The 17,799-nt window shown below is 43.5% G+C and overlaps 1 protein-coding gene and 1 pseudogene across 3 annotated transcripts in view; one reads left to right on the top strand and one right to left on the bottom strand.

Annotated features, from left to right (window-relative positions):
• The window catches only part of C6H20orf194 (chromosome 6 C20orf194 homolog), a 137,477-nt gene that overhangs the window by 54,743 nt on the left and 64,935 nt on the right, over positions 1 to 17,799 (bottom strand). For all 3 annotated transcript variants that reach the window (XM_027421772.2, XM_027421773.2, XM_027421774.2), the window contains one exon: positions 16,972 to 17,059. In XM_027421772.2, the coding sequence (XP_027277573.1) occupies positions 16,972 to 17,059 (88 nt within the window). The remainder of the gene's footprint in view (positions 1 to 16,971; positions 17,060 to 17,799) is intronic.
• On the top strand, positions 6,854 to 7,222 carry LOC118239041 (annotated as a pseudogene).

Genomic DNA, 17,799 nt, shown 5'->3' with positions numbered 1-17,799 from the left:
CTGTCTCAGAAATAAGTTTAAACAAAAGCAGCTAAAATATGTACATGTAGCTACTGTTTAAGGACTATAAATAAGGTAACTCTCTGCAGTCTTAAATTCAGCTGTGCTAAGTTTCAAATATTTTACTAAGTTAAAACCAGTTACAGTCAGGCTGGAAATTAATTACAGAAATAAGACCTTACCTAGCCACCTATATGCTTCTTGTGTGCTTAAGGCAAGTGACTAAAATAGACAAACAGACCTCTAATGCTTCAGAGATCTTCAGAATATGGAATTTAAATTGTTATCTTTTAAAGTTTATAATATCAGACAGACTGCCAGATCCTGACAATGACCCAAAGTCTCCAAAGAAGATTATGAGGCACCCCAGTTCCTGCACCTGGACCAGTGAACAAGATGCTTAGATGTGATACCTGCCGCCTGCCAGGACCTGGCCGAGACTGTGGACAAAGCTGCTGGACACTGGAAAATTGATTGCACCCCCTTTGCCCAGACAAAACAACGTCAGTCTTTTCCATGTCCCTCTTCCACAGAGAGGGAAAACAAAACAAAACAAAACAAACCTCTCACCTTATAGGCCTGGCGAAGATTGCTGGTCTTTGAGACACCTGCCTCCAGCGGTAATGGAGAAACTTGGATATGGCTAACTGTATATGGACTGGCTTCTGTCACTTTTTAGTAGATTCGGATAAAATATACCCTTCTCAGATCTCTGAAATATTAATGGTTGTCAACTTGGCAGCATCAGACAGTCAGATCCACTATAGACTATAGTCAGCATGTTAGCTGGTAAAATAGTGACTATCTACTGTTCAGGCACAAGCTCAAGCTCAAGGTTTTTAGGTTTATTTTGGTTGTCATCTAAGTACAAACTTAAAGGGCTTTTCATCAGGCCAAAGGCACCTCTGTCCAATCCATACCTGGCTCTCTGGACAGAAGAAAAATGTACATGCTTATAGCCCAAATCTGTAGTTTTTGCTAGGACTCAAAGTTATAAATATGTTCCTGCTGTTTGAACAGATATCCAGATATCTGCTTTTTCTGCACTGTGGGCTCCAGTAAATAAGTTTTAACCTCTGTTCCTAGTTTAAACATGTTTTAAACAGGTTTCTGCTTCTGGCAGACATCTGAGTATCAGTTGCTGACTACAGGCTGTTCTAAGTAGACTGCGAGCCCTGGACTTGCTGTGGATGTGAACCAGTCCAGCTGATGTGGACACCCCGTCTCTGCAACGAAGTCTGCCAAAAGCCCCTGATGGATTCCCCATTGCCTAAATTCCTTTTTTGCTTTTGACTAGCATTTCAACCTTCTGGGGTCCCTAACTTTGTCCCAAAGTCAGCAGGAAGTAGCTTGGAAAAGAATTCGCCGCCCATTTTCCCTGGTTAAAATGCTAAGTCGGGAGGGACTCCCTTGCATGGGGATGCCAATATCTCTCACTCCCTGATGGGGGCGCTAGAGAGACAGCAATTCCATGATTGGAATTTCCAAAAAAGAAAATGGGGGAATGAAGGGACCAGCTCCCCATTTTGGCAGCCATGACAGTAACACATGCTTGCCATAACCTTGCCTTGGTCACTTAAGAGGTCAGACGCCTGCCTCGTGACAAGGAACCAATCAGAAGTTAGCTGGTGGCGCTATGCTTTAAGGCTCTGGGTGTGCTTTACGGACAAGCACACAGCAATGATGCACAGAGTATAGCAACCACCCTGGGATATAACAACCAGTTGACCAATCAACACAGGGCAAGCCCTCCAAGCCTGGAGGCACACCAATCCTGAGCCTGTGCGTACCCCTAGACACTCCCCTTACGCTGCCCTACAAGATCTCTCGGGAGCCCCTAGGAGCCGTCTTTTGTAGCCAACCGCCATGGTGGGTGGACAAAAGACCTGAGCTAACCTGGGGTTAGCTCCTTAAATTACAATAAAGCCTCATGCAGTTTGCAGCAAGCCCTGGAATCTGTCTGGTGATTGGGGTGACTGCTGTCGTGGCCTGGGACCCCGGATACCTGAGCTTTCTGGGGGGGGGGTGTCTAACAAAAGAAGCCAACTTATAGAAAAGCTATTTCACTGTATTTGTTATTCGATCCCTACTCCACCCTGTAATATGACTCCTAATGAGATGGTTAGCATTAACTAAGAGCTGTTTTTCTGAAGATGTCCTGACTCCTCACTGGGGCTGCAGAGACCAGGCTTTCACAGAATAACACTAGTAGCGGTAACCAGACACCACTATTATATGCACTTACATAACTGTATGCGGATCCTTCTGCTCTGGGGAAGCTCAAATAGCCTCCTAGAGCTGAAAACGTAAAACAAAGCAAAACAGTTTTTGCATAAGAATGAAGGAAAAAAAGAGTAGGCATGGCAGCTCGGTGAGCCTCTATAATTCCTGCATTCTGGAAGCTGAGGTAGGAGGATTGCCAGGAGCTTAAGGCCAGCCTGGCAGCATAGTAAGTACAGGGCTGGCCAGAGCTACATAGAAGAACCCAAGAACCCTGTCTCCAAAAAATCAAATGGAAAAACAAAACAAAAGAAGCAAGCATATGCACTGTCAGGTGATGGGGAAAAGCAAAATCCACATTCTCTTATTGGGCATCTTCAAAGGATGTATGTTTTATTTGGATATATCTGCTCTATTTGTGAGGAGAAAAATGTAAATCTCTCTAACCTTGTAAAACCTGTATGCAAATCTTTTAATCTCTGACACCTGTAAAAAGTTTTTTTTACACAAAGCTTCCTCTGCATTCCCAGAACTTGATAGAACTTGTCTCCTTCCCTTTTTCTATCATTTCCCTTGTGCTGATTTTTTTTTTTTAATTAGCCAGTCTTGAAAGACTGTGAGGTTGGACCCCAGCCAATCAGAAAACACAGTGACCACCTGTGTTAGAGTAACAACCAAGAGTGCTTCTTGCTAGGTCTCAAACCCAAGACAAGCTTCACGCACTACCTGTGGCTCCTCCCAGTGCTCTTTGCCATGCCCTCCACCCTAAACCTTTTCCTCCCAGGGCTGGGCATCCATTTCTCTTCCCCAAGCCTGATCCCTGTATGACAGCCATTTTGGCTAGCCTGGGCTGCCTCTCTTGGTTGGCGGCTTCTCTTTCTCTCCTCCTCCTCTTTCCTGTCATGGTCTGGTTTAGCCGGCATGTTCAGCCTGGGCTCTTCTTCAATCTCTATACTCTAGGAGTAGTCATGTCCTCCTTCTAGTTCATTTTTTCATTTATTTCCTAGGTAAGTTTGGGTTCTGGTACATCCTTTTTGCACAGAGAAACTGCCTTGCTAGGTTACTTTTGCCTTGTTTGTGAGATCCTTTGTACTTCCCCAAGATTAGTCTTTGTTTCTAAGACATTGGTTGAGTTCATAAATTCTCTTTCTCCAGCTCCAGGTTTGGCGGGAGCCAGCTCAACCCTGAAGAGATCATATTGCTCATCTAGGGCCCAAGAAGAAGTAATGGTGGAATGTAAAAAAATAAATAAATTAAAAAAAAAGTGAAGCAAAAACAAAAAAAAAAGCCAAAAAACAAGCAAACAAAAAACCTTGTTAAGGGCAGAAATCATGCCTTCTTCCTGAATTAAAAAAAAAAAAAAAGAAGTAGTAATGGGTACAGTTATTTTACAAGACCTAATAGTTCCTTTCTTCTTTTCCTTTCTTTTTTAGATTAATTTTATTTGATGTGTATGAGTGTTTGCCTGTACCACATACATGCTGGTGCCCACAGAGGTCACAAAAGAGGGTCAAATAGCCTGAACCTGACATTACAGATGGTTGTAAGCTACCATGTGGATGGTTATTGCTCTAATCCCTGGAAACTTTCTTTTTAATTTTTTTCTTTTACTTTTATTTGCTGTGTATGAGTGTTTGCCTGTAACGTATGTGTGTGCACCATAAATGTACAGTGGCTGTGGAAGCCAGAAGAGGGTGTTGGATGCCTGGGGACTAGAGTTACAGATGACTGTGAGCCATCATGGAAGTACTGGGAACTGACCCAAGTCCTTTGTGAGACTTAAGCAGAACAGAGTAGAAATCACTAGCTATTAGATACTAATTTATTGATTTACTTAGTGATTTACTTAAAGCATTACTTGTATTGATCATTTCCAAGGATGACTTCATTTGTTACCTAGAACAGAGTGATCTGGAGAAATAGCTGAAACAATGGGTCACTGCCCTTAATAACCCTACACCAGTCAACTAATACGAACACCTTTAAAAAAAAGCTGACTACCAGGTACGCTTAGGTAAATCTCTCCTGCTTGCTCACCCCATCTTGTGATTTTAAGAGTATAAAATGAGAATGCAAACCAGACATGAACTGGGGCCTCTCAGGGACTATCCTGGCTCCAATCACCCTGTGAATATATCTCCTCTTTTCCAGTGCTTATTCCAGAAAGATTTCCCACAAGATCAGCCAGCATTTTTAACTGCTGGGCCATCTCTGCAGTCCCAACGTTCTTTTTTAAAAAGCATCTGTCACCAGCTTCATGTGGACATAAGAGAAATGAATAGGGTGCAGAATAAAGGCAGACTGTCCTATCATTTTCACTGACTGTCCCATGTATGTGACCTGCGCCTCTGCTCCTCTCTGTCGAACAACTAACTCTCTTAAAGGAAACAAAACAAAACAAAACAAAGCACTAGCAAGTCTAATGGCCACAGGGAGAATGAAGGAGTGAGAACCAACCACTCACCACAGCCTGTTAGGAAGTGACAACCTACACAAACATGGTCAGTTGATTTTCGACAAAGACAAGTCAAAGAAAGGATGGTCTTTTCAACAAATGCTGCTGCAAAAACTGGACAATTCATATGTAAGACAAACATTCATACAGATCCCTCACACTGGAAATTCTACCCACTGCCACCAGCCATAAAAGAGAATTTCATTATTGCACAGGAATATTGAGTCCTGAGAAAGATTCTAACTCAGGTGAGGTAAAACTCCTGTCTAACAAATGAAGCCTAAAAGTAGATGCAGATGTCAGGTGTGGTGATGCATGCCTTTGACTCCAGCACTCAAAGCAAAGGCAGAGGAATCTCCTGTGAGTTCTAGGCCAACCTGATTTAGAGAATTGAGTCAGCCAGGACTACCTAGTGAGACCTTGTCTAAACAAAACAAAACAAAACAAAACCCCTAAACAAACAAAAGAATCAGATGAAAGGGTAAGCGAAAGAGACAACTGAACATTGACTGAACTGCACCAACAGCCTCTCAGTGGCGGGGCCTTTGGGAGTCACTGTTCCCAGGTCTGCCCAAGTCAATGATTATAATCATAGTCTATATGTTCAAGAATCCAGAGGAACTTCGTTTGCTTGGCATATGAAGGCTAATTTTAAAAAAGATTCAAAATGAACTCTCTCAGAGATGAAAAATACAGAAATACATACCAGGTAAGATTAGTGGCCTTATGGAAGGCACAAGAAAAGGATGTCAGAGGACAAACCTCTGGGTTCCAAAACTAGTTCAGGTGGAGAATAGCTTTCAAAACAAAGACTGTGCTGCTGCGAAAGAACAGACACTGAGTGGCTGGGCCTGTAGTGTTCACATCTGCTCTGAACATACAGAGACAACTTTTCAATACAGGCCAATGGCTGTTTACATAGCACTTACATGGCACTAAATAATCTAGAGATGATTTTCAGTACACGAGTTTATGCAAGTCCAATGCCACTTTATTTATGGTACTTAAGTTACCACAAATTTTGATGAAGACAGGATTTTTTTTTTATCTTTTCTTCAAGACAGGGTTTCTCTGTATAACAGCCCCTAGCTTCCTTTGTTGACCAGGCTGGTCTCAAACTCACAGGTCAGCCTACCTCTGCCTCCAGAGCCCCATCATGCCCAGCTAGAACACAGAGGGTTCTAGAACCAATTCATGACATGGAAAAATGGACAGACATAGAAACAGGTATTATACAAGCTGGGTACAGTTGCACTATTGCCTAAGCACTCAGGAGGACTGTTTCAAATTTGATGTCAATAAAGGCTTAACTAAAGCAAGACTTCATCTCAAATACAGAAACAAAAACAAAACAGTTGGGTGTGGTAGCTCATACTTGTAACCTGGGGCCTGAGAGGCTGTAGTAGAAGATCACCGTCCCCAGCCACTCATTCTCCTTATAACCCTGCTATTTTCATTATGTTCTCTGTCTGCTCTGCTCCTGCTTCTCTCACTATGTTTTCTCTATTCTGTCTCCTGCTCTTCTCTCTCACAGACAGCCCTGCCATGTCCAGTCTACTTCTTTCTCTCTCTGGACTTTTCTAGATGCCTCTGGCTGTTCTCTCTCTCTCTCTCATATCTACAATAAAAATGTTCACCTTAACCATATAATAGAGTGGTCATGTTGTCAGTGGTCATGTTGTCAGTTTATAAACTTGGGAGACTTCAACATGAAGTCAGTCTGCCTCTGCCTCCTTCTCCTCTGGGAAAGGGTATGTAGAGGTAACTCCAGTCTGTCCCAGAACTTAACTGTTTTTTTTTTTTTTAATAGCTTCCAAAGTGCTACAATTACAGGTGTGCACAACTATACCTAATTAAAATCTTTCTGCTTTCAAAAATACTATAAGTAGGCATAGGGATGTAGCTCAGTGGTAGGATACTGACATAGCATGCAGAAGGCACCTGGTTTAATTCCAGTACACAAAACAACAAACATCATAAATAAAAATCAAAGACGGTGGTGTAGCTTGCCAATCATTAGCAAGATTCTGGGTTCAATCCCTACACTTTCTTCCCTCCCTCCAAAGGGGAAAAAGAATCCAGCTAAAAAAGTGTCATAAAAAGGCCTCTGCATCTCCCCGAAGCCGGCGGTCGTGATCTGCACCCAGGGAGCGGACAAGGGCACTTCTGTGGTGTGCCATGCCTTTCCTAGGTGTGCAGAAAAGGCTGGGCATTAGCCTAGCTCGTCACTTTACATTCCAAAGTGTGGAACAGCCCCACAAGATTCCCTCTAGGTGTCATGATTTTGAAAAAGAATGGATAGAATGTTCACATGGAATTGGTGCTACCCGAGCTAAAAAAAGAGTGCAGCATAGAGTATGAAGATTACAAGGAATGTTATCTTTGGTTCAAAACGATGAAGCACCTGAATGAAATCAAACGAGAGTGGGAAAAGCTAATCAAAGAGGGGAAATATACCCCTCCACCTCACTTCGTGGGCAAAGGGGAGCCCAGGCCTTGAACAGAGCAGCTGGAGGCTGCTTTTTGTGCTGTTTTCCACTGGGAAGACAGTTTAACAGAAGCTTTTTCATCAAGTATGTAAAAATAAAGAATTTAAAGAATTAAAAGAAAAAAAGTGTCATTAAAAAAAAGATACACCACAAGGTTAAAAAAAAAGAAAATACACCCCAGAGAAGCTAGAATTCTCTTTCAGAAACAGATGGAAGTAGATGCAGAAATTCACAACTAACCAATGGGCCAAGCTCCTGGAATACAATCAAAGTGATCGAAGAGCAAAAAAGACCATGATGGGGAAATCAGCTGACCTCAGCTACTGAGAGATCACAATCTCAGGTCTGACAAATGGGAAAAAAAAAAAATAACTGCCACATATAACCTAATCCAAAAAACAAAAACAAACAAACAAAAAACAGTACTCCAGATCTATAAATAACTCCTAAAAGCAAGCAAGAGATTTCTAAAAGAGACTGAACAAAAGACACAAGCATTACCAATGAGAATGTGGTCAATGCTCACTAACGTCAGAGATACACAAACCCAAACCCTGACTACACAGTGAAGGGACCAGCTCCCCTTTCGGCAGCCATAATGGCCGAACACGTGCTTGTCTGACCTTGTCCTAGACACTAGAAAGTCATATGCCTGCCTCGTGACAAGGAACCAATCAGAAGTTAGCTGGTGGCACTATGCTTTACGACCCTGGGTGTACTTTACGGACAAGCGCACAGCAATGATGCACAGAATATAGCAACCACCCTGGGAGGGCCTATGGGCCATAACAACCAGTTGACCAATCAACACAGGGCAAACCCTCCAAGCCTGGAGGGCACACCAATCCTGAGCCTGTGCGTACCCCTAGTCACTCCCCTTATGCTGCCCTTCAAGATCTCTCAGGAGCCCCTAGGAGCTGTCTTTTGTAGCCAACCGCCATGGCGGGTGGGTAAAAGACCCGAGCTAACCTGGGGTTAGCTCATTAAATTACAATAAAGCCTCATGCAGTTTGCAGCTGAAGGAACCGGCTTCCCTTTTGGCAGCCATAATGGTCGAACATGTGCTTCTATGACCTTGACCTAGTCACTAGAAAGTCAGATGCCTGTCTCGTGACAAGGAACCAATCAGAAGTTAGCTGGTGGCGCTATGCTTTACAACCCTGGGTGTGCTTTACGGACTAGCGCACAGCAATGACGTAGAGAGCATAGCAACCACCCTGGGAGGGCCTATGGGCCATAACAACCAGTTGACCAATCAACACAGGGCAAGCCCTCCAAGCCTGGAAGCACACCAATTGTGAGCCTGTGCGTAAGCCTGTGCGTACCCCTAGACAATCCCCTTACGCTGCCCCATAAGATCTTTTGGGAGCCTGTAGGAGCCGTCTTTTTCTAGCCGTCCGCCATGGCGGGTGGGTGAAAGACCCGAGCTAACATGGGGTTAGTTCGTTAAATTACAATAAAGCCTCGTGCAGTTTGCAGCAAGCTCTCGAATCTGCCTGGTGATTGGGGTGACTGCGGTCGTGGCCTGGGACCCCGGATACCTTAGTTTTCCGGGGGTCTAACACACAGCACTGCATTCACGAAATGCTAGGACGCTGTACCCTACTCATTGAAGCACACCTTAGTACAAGCACTCTAACAACAGCCTTCGATGAAGACTGTGTGGGCAGACATCCCTACTGCTCTGTATCAAATTCTGGGGAATTTATGCAAAAAAAGAAGCATGTAAGAATTCTATGAACTGGGGCTGGAGAGATGGCTCAGAGGTTAAGAGCACCAACTGCTCTTCCAGAGGTCCTGAGTTCAATTCCTAGCAACCACATGGTGGTTCACAACCATCCGTTATGAGATCTGGTGCCTTCTTCTGGTGTACAGATATACATGACAGCAGAATGTTGTATACATATTAAATAAATAAAATCTTAAAAAAAAGATTTTGTGACAATGTTGCTATAAATAAACATGTATTGTTTTCTAATGATTTAAATGAAAAGAAATTAAAAAAAAAATTAAGAACTGGCCAGGTAGTGGAGGTGCACGCCTTTGATGCCAGCACTCGGGAGGCAGAGGCAGAGGCAGAGGCAGGTGGATCTCTGTTCATTGGAGGCCAGTCTGGTCTACAAAGCTACACAGAGAAACCCTGTCTCAAAAAAAAAAAATTATAAGAACTGGATAGCCATGGTGGTTTCTACCTTTAATCCCAGTGCTAGGGAGGCAAACTCTGTTAGTTCAAGGCCAGCCACTACCACCAATTCCCACTAAACCACAAAAAGAAACTTATAACTGTACTGATGCAATAGGAAAAACCAAAACAAGCCTATAAACAAATGATCATCAAGAATAAAAATGAGGAGCTGGAAAGATGGCTCAGGGTTAGGAACACTTTCAGAGGACTTGGATTGAATTCCCAGCACCCACAAGTCAGCTCAATCATTTGTAACTGCAGTTCCAGAGGCTCTGATACCTTCGTCCAGCCTCCCTGGACACCAGATATTCACATGGTGCACAGACATACATACAGGCAAAACATCTATACACATAAATGCCTTATTTTCATTTGAAGGAATACTTTGGAGCTAAGGAAATCAATGAACTATATGAATACTTAAAACTGTGATTGGTGAAAGTTTTAAGAATCTAAACTGAGTCACTTTATATCAATCCTTCCAAAAGCAAATAACATCAAATTATGAAGGAAGGACTTTTCCCCATGATTGCTTGGTATTAGCTATAACAGAAGAGCTCCTATAGAGTCTACTGCAACCTTAAATATAAAGTACTTCTACGAGGAATCTACCCAGCAACTGTCTGTCTGACCTTGAATGACACCCAATTTTGTTATTAATAGTCATCAATTCCACAGTTGGCTTCAAAATATCTGATGTAATCTTCCTCATTTTTGTCTTTAAAAGCTTCCCCTTGTCTCAGCCTCCTTGGACACACTAGCAGTCTGCCATGCAAGCACATCCTCCTAGCAAGTTCTTCCGTCCTCACTGCACTGCTATGCTGCTCCCAAACAAACAATACAATCTGGATAAATTCTAGGAGCACAATAGGAACCCAAAGCAAGCCCCAGGACAGCACACACAGTGTGATTTCACTTGGGGTTAGTTAAACAGAACATGTTTAAGGATATGGGTCTGTGAGTCTAAAGCAAGTTTTTAAGGATTAGGTACTGGGCAGCCTGCCTGGCCAAGGACAGCAGGGCCAGAAGACAAGGACACATGAAGGACAGAACGAAGGGAAGCTGAATAGCAGGGTGTCTCATGTCAGTAAAAGCCCAGGGAATGGAAGGGAATACGTACTGGAGCTGAAAGCAGCTCATGGGGAAGTGCTACTCTCAGGTCTAAGTCCTCTGGAGGGAAAGTCAGACAGCAGGAGGCAGGAAGGCTGTCTAGATCTCAACTGTTCTGCAGATGCTGCTGCCAACACAGGCTACAACCACAGGCAAGTTTCCCCTTCGCAGAACTCAGGATTTGATCAATCATGCTGAGGAAAGAGCTCCAGAGAAATACTGCTAGAGATGGAAATATACCAATTTCAAACTCATCATATTCTAATTAAAGACAGATTTTGAGACACTAACAACATTTTTGTTTGTTTGTTTTTTTTTTTTTTTGGAGACAGGGTTTCTATGTGTAGCTTTGGAGCCTATACTGGCACTCTGGAGACCAGGCTGGCCTCGAACTCACAGAGCACTAACAACATAATTGATTTTCAGGGCTGTTTATCTTTGCAAAGCCTGAGAAAAGCCCTAGGCATTTTGTGTTATTTTCCTTTAAGAGAGCCCCTAGCAGGATAGGAAAGTACATGCCTCTGATCTCCTGAGGCAGGGGCACCTCAAGTTCAAGGCCTGTCTGTATTATAGAACATGTTCAAGGCCAGTCTGGGAGAGTTGGAGAGACCCTGTATCAAAATAAAAATTAGGGGATATAACTTAGCGAAGGAGTTCCTGTCTAACATATTAAGGCTCTTAGGGTCAACCTCTAGTACCACAAGGGGTGGTGGTGGTCTTAAGTGGCATAAATTAAAGCTCTGTTAATCCCTTGACTCTGAAGTGGCAAAATGCTTAATACACAGACTAGGGAGACTTGTTAAAATTTTCTTCTTCTACAGACTTGTTCTATAGCATGAACTGTGTAAACTTTAGGTAAATGTGAAATTTAAGTTTTCTATGGGTAAAGTAGGGTTCAAAGATGGTTTTGCTATCCAGCCTTGCTTTGAATTTACTATCCAAACAAGCTAGCCTTGAATTGGTGATCTTCTTACTGAAATTTTCCAAGTGTTGGGAGCACAAGAGTGCTGGATTATAAACATACGCCACCATACCCAGCTTAGGTTTAAGATCTTAAAAGGGCCGGGCGGTGGTGGCCCACGCCTTTAATCCCAGCACTCGGGAGGCAGAGGCAGGCGGACCTCTGTGAGTTCGAGACCAGCCTGGTCTACAAGAGCTAGTTCCAGGACAGCCTCCAAAGCCACAGAGAAACCCTGTCTCGAAAAACCAAAAAAAAAAAAAGCCAAAAAACAAAAAACAAAAAACAAAAAACAAACAAACAAAAAGATCTTAAAAGGACGTGATCGGGCTAGGAAGTGGCTCAGTGGTAGTGTTTGCCTTGCATACAGAGTTGCGTAGAACATAAACAATGTGACTAATAAGGACCCAGAAATTTCTAGTTGTGCCATTTGTTCTTACAGAGACTGGATACATTAAATCTTGTTGGATAACATAATATAAGGCAAAATCAGTTTTCTAATAAGGCCCTTTGCTGAGAAGGTACAAACTAATATATATCATATCCCTGGTAAATATTTAAAAAATGAATCAAGGATGATATTCACACAATCACCTCTTTATTGTATCTACAGCTTGCTTTTTTTTTTTTTTTTTTTTTTTTGGTTTTTCGTGACAGGGTTTCTCTGTGCAGCTTTGGAGCCTATTCTGGCACTCACTCTGGAGACCAGGCTGGCTTCGAATTCACAGAGATCTGTCTGCCTCTGCCTCCAGAGTGCTGGGATTAAAGGTGTGCGCCACCAACACTGGCCTACAGCTTGCTTTTAAAACACTATGCAAGGTAAGGTGTGGAGGTGTATTCAGTTGGAAGATTAGTTGTCTAGCATACATGAAGCCTTTGGAGCAGTCTCCATTATTGCATAAACACATAGCACATACCTACACCCCAGCTCTTGGGAAATAAATGTACGAGGGTCAGCAGTTCAACCATTATTAGCTACACAGCAAGTATGAGGCACCAGTCTGGGCTAAGTAAGACCCTGTTTCAAAAAGCCTGGTGGCGCAATAGGAAGTGGATGTCTGTGAATTTGAAGCCAGTCTGTTCTATCTAGTAAGTTCCAGACAAGCCAAGAGAGTCCCTGTCCCCCAAACAAAATGAAATGACCCAGGGCTTGGAAGTAGCTGAGTGATACAATGCTTGCCTAGCATTCATAGAGCCTTGGGTTCAACCCCCAGTACCTCTAATCAAACCAACAAAAATACTATACAATGTGAGTGTAACAGCACACACCTGCATTACCAACACATGGGAGGCAAGGTGGAAAGACCTCTTTTTGAGACCACCCTGGGAGACAGGAAACATCTCTCAAATCCAAACAACCCCCCATACTCTCTAGACATGATCTTGCTCCAAGGTCAGTACTACAGTCACATGACATGACTTCCACAACACCCCGACTCCTAAGTCTTCAGCAACAGGACCTGGAGGATCAGAAAAGAAGAGCACAGAATAATTCCCGGGGTAGAGCTGGAACTAGAGATCCACGTGCTCTGTCTTCTGTGTGAACAGAGAAGATAAACCAATGATCTAAGAACAGGGAGAGGAATTTGCCACCAGCTAAAATATTTTCAAGAAGAACAAATCATCCAGAAAAAGGATTTGCTTTGTAGAGGCTGAGGAATTTGTGAAGTCAGAGTTGGAACTCCACAGAAATGCTATCTATATTCAACAGGAAAGAACAGGACTCACTTGAAAATGTTATTTGTGGGGCTGGGATTACAGCTCAGTAGCATAGCATTTGCTTAGCATGCACGAGGCCCTGGGGTAAATTCAAAGCAAATCTCCCAGCCGCCGCCCCCCCCCCCAAAAAAAAGACACACACACACTCTCTCACACACAAACACACACAGTTATTCTGAGAAAACTGAAAAGAAGCAGGGAAATGAATTCCATGAAATCCACTTAAGACCAATATGTTTTCAAGAATTTTTCTATCAGCAAAAGCCCTGCCAGCCCTCACTGAAAGGGAGAGACTGAAAATGAAAGGAGGATGCTCAACTCCCAGGATTCTATCTACTGCCAACAAGCAGGTATATGAAACTACAAAGCAAAGCTACAAAGTAAGGTCTACCTTCTGAGGACAATACAGGACTGAGGGGCATGTTCCCAGAGTGAAATCAAGAGCTCTGAGGGCTGGGATGGCAAGATGGCTCAGGGGGTGAAGGCGGTTGCCCCCAAGCCCGATGATTTGTGTATAATCTCCAGAACCTGTGTGGTGGCCGCAGGGAGCTGACTCTCCTAAGGTGTCCTCTGACCAGCAAATGACTGCTGTGGCACATGCACAGTCATGGACATACACACAATAAATGTTAAAGAAAAAAGAAAAAAAAAAAAAAAAAGGAGCCCTGAGGGTGAAAACAAGAGCGAAGTGGGCAGAGCTGAGACTCACGGTGAATTATTTCTAGCCCCTGGGTCCTGAGGAAGGAACTGCTACTATCTTACCTGGAAATGCAGTGTGAAGAAAGGAACCTAGAAAGCAAACCCAGCAGCTCCGAGGGCAGAGCTCAGAGCCACAAGGAACAGTTCTCGGTCGACCTAGAACTTGACCACCTGACTAGACACCCCACACCCCTGTATTGGGTACAAAAACCAAGGCAGCTGAACTCAGTGCATGCTGGACAAGCACTATGCCACTGAGCTATAACCCGAGAATTGTTTTTACTTTCTCTCTCAAGATTTTATTTTTATTTTATGTTTACGGGTGCTTTGTCTGTCTGTCTGTAAGTGTACCATATGTGTGCAGTGAGTGAGTGAGTGCCCTTGGAGGCCAGAAGAAGGCATGAAATACCCAGGAAATGGAATTACAGACAGTTGGGAGCCACCATGTGGGTGCTAGAAATTGAACTCAGATCCTCTGGAAGAGTGGCCAGTGCTCTTAGCCACTAAGCCATCTCTCTTGGTCTTGCTTTTATTCTGAGACAGGTTTTTACTGAGTTGCCTAGGGGCTGGTCTTGAACCTGAGATTCTCTTGCCTCACCCTCCCATGGCTGAAATTAAAGGCCTGTACCACCAAAATAAGCTTGCTTGCCCAGCTGGATTTTAAAGTTGCTTTAGGTTGGTGACCTCTTTTCCCTTACCAACCCTTCCTCCTTTGAACCTGAAGTTGTAGGTTATCCCATTCTAGTTCTGCCTTATCTATTGGGAGAGCAAGGAACAAGTAGGTAGTTCTTTAGTTTCGTAAGTCCACAAAGAAAAAACTTCATTTCAGACCTGTACTTGATTACAGTCTTGAGCCTTATCTATGCAAGGTTCAGGTGTGCCCAGCCTTTTAACACAGCAACACAACTACTATCTACAAAGGTCATACTTGGGAACCATACAATCCAATTCCCTGGATCCCATAAAACTTTCAAAAAGAAAAGTCTCAATGTTTGCACTAACTTCATGATTCTGTGTTGGGCTATATTCACAGCTACCCTGTGTCACAAATGCCACATGCACCACAGAGATGTTCTGTTTTTTTTAAAAAAAATAAGGTTTTTGGCCTGGCAGTGATGGTGCACGCCTTTAATCCCAGTACTTGGGAGGCAGAGGCAGGCAAATCTTTGTGAGTTCAAGACCAGTCTGGTCTACAAAGTTAAGTTCCAGGACAACTAGGGCTGTTACACAGAAAAACCCTGCCTCGAAAAACCAAAAATAAAAAAATAAATTAAGGTTCTCTCCTCTCTCTCTCTCTCTCTCTCTCTCTCTCTCTCTCTCTCTCTCTCTCTCTCTCTCTCTTTTTCTCTCTCTCTCTCTCTCTCTCTCTTTCTCCCTCTCCCTCTCCCTCCCTCTTCAATATAGGGCTTCTTTGTGTAGCCCTGGCTATTCTAGAACTAACTCTGTAGACCAGGATGGCTCAATTCAGAGATCCATCTGCGTCTGTCTCCCTGGAATGAAAGGTGTGTGCCACCACTGCCTGACTAAAGATTTATTTCATTAAAAAAATTTACTTTTAATTATGTTTGTTTATGTGTCAGTATTTGCATTTGAACAGAGGAGCCCTTGGAGCCAAAGGTACTGGATTTCTTTGGGGTAATAAGGGATCGTGAGTAGGTCTGACACAGGTACTGGGGTTTGGACTTGGGTCCTCTGTAAGAGCAGTAAAGCGCTCTTAACTGTTGAGCCATAGAGATGATCATGATGATAGGATTTAGAATAACTAAGACACTGATATTTAAGACTTTAATATGCTTGCAAGGGAGTGACTATATTTTGTGTAAGGAAAATAGAAGCCAGAGGGCAGACTGATGTGAGAAAGACTCAACACAAAGGCCATTATCGGTTGCTCAGACCCACGGGAGGGTCTGCAACCAGTCTCTATCCAGCAGCCAGACATAAAATGGGGGCGTCAGTCCTATAAACAAAAGGAAGTGGTGCACCAACAACTTAGACTCCGCCCCAGAGCCTCTAGATTAAAGAGAAGGTCTTGATGATCTTTGATTTGGGCCCCATTAGACCTTGATCTACACAAGCCTGCTTGGTGTTCTTGTTAAGACTATTTGACTAATAGCCCTGTGTAGCATCAAACTCACTGTGTAGTCCAGGCTGCCTTGAACACATGTTCAGCACTCATGTGCTACCAGGCCCTGTCCACCTAGGCTTTTGACTTGCAAAACATTGAGTTATTATGAGGTTTTCCATTCCCCCACCCCTTCTGAGACAGGGGTTCTCTGTGAACCCTTCCCTGTCTGTCCTGGAACATACTGATGGGGATGTCCTTCTGTATGCTGTGAATATATGTTTCTCTTATTGATTGGTGAACAAATGCTGATTGGCCAGTAGCAGACAGGAAGTATAAGTGGGGCTACCAGTCTAGGAATGCTGGGAAGAGGAACAGAGGGAGAGTCTGGGGGTGGGGTGAGGTGGGGTGGTGGCAGATGCCATGTAGCCACCAAAGGAGTAACATACATGTGCATTACCAGTAAGCCACAGCCTCTGGGCAATAGTTTAATAGAAATGGGTTGACAATTAAGAGAGCGCTAACCAACAAGAAGCCATCCGTCAAACAGTTTATAATCAGTATGTTTGTTTGGGACTAAAGAGCTTCAGGACCTGGAGGAACAGAAACTCTGTCTTCACTTACTCTGTTGACCAAGCTGGCCTCACACTCACAGAGATCTGCCTGCCTCTGCCTCCTGAGTGCTGGGATTCAAGGCATTAAAGGTGTGCTCCATCACTGGTTGGTGAGGTATTGTTTTAAAACATGAAGTCGGTAATAGTTTGTTACACAGGAGAAAACTATGTAGGTCAATGGCTTCTATGTTGGAAGTGCTGTCACTCAGGCCCTCCCTGAGAATAAAGCAAAGGTAGCAGAGAGGGGACCACGTGAAGTTCTGGTACAGACCCGTGCTCATGAATTCAGCACAAGTTTCTTCATCACAAAGTATCTGAGCCAAAGGGAAGCAGCTCAGGAAAACACTTTTATGCCAGCACGTCTTTTCAAAGAGCAGGTGTATTATGAACCACAACATTGTGTCAACACCTGTAAACAAGCGACTCAGACACAGCCAAGAACATAGTCACAGCTGCTTACCTTCCTCAGGCCCCGACTGTGGACTGCTGGAATAAAGATATGCTCCTTTTCCTCCTGTTAGCAATGTGCCCAAGAAACACTCGTCCCCCTTTAAAAACATTAGCAACAAAAGAGCTGGTGATTTACCACATAAGAATTTACAGACTCAAAACTCTTCCATTTTGTCAGTCTAAAAATGTGAACATACTAAACACATACCATGTGCTTTGGCATCATCTGGTTCTTTTGGCTTATTACCAACACTGTGAGTTTTGTTTTTCTGTGACAAAGTCTCACTGTTGCCCAGCCTGGTCTGGGACTTGCAGTGATCCTCCTGCCTGAGCTTCCTGACTATAGGGACTACAGGCATGTACTGCCTATCACACCTGGCTTCTATACCCTACTTGTGGTGGTCTTGTTCCAGTGGACTGATGTCTGTGAAAAAGAAACCACTTCTCTTTTGTCCTGACACCCTATCATCTCAGCTTCTGTGCAGGTCAATCAGGAATTTTCTTTTAATAGTGCTGAAGACACTTGGGGAGATAGACAGCTCCATGGTAGAGAGTGCTTGCCTAGAATGCTGAAGGCTTTAGATTTGATCCCCAGTGCTGACTTAAAAAATGTACAGGGAGATTTTTGTGAGCTGCCATGTGGGTGCTGGGAATTGAACTCAGATCCTTTGGAAGAGCAATGGTGCTCTTAACCACTGAGCCATCTCTATAGCCACCATACAGGGAGATTTTTAGAAACACTAAAATAGGTAGAATTCCTCTCACTTTGTTCCCCCAATAATTGTTTGCTTTCCCCAGAGACCTAACAGGAAGTAGAAAATGCTAATAGGAATCAAAA

This window comes from Cricetulus griseus, chromosome 6 (assembly GCF_003668045.3).
Source record: "Cricetulus griseus strain 17A/GY chromosome 6, alternate assembly CriGri-PICRH-1.0, whole genome shotgun sequence".
NCBI lineage: Eukaryota > Metazoa > Chordata > Mammalia > Rodentia > Cricetidae > Cricetulus > Cricetulus griseus.
Note: the sequence above shows the minus strand (reverse complement) of the source record. Positions and strands in the feature narration are given on the sequence as shown.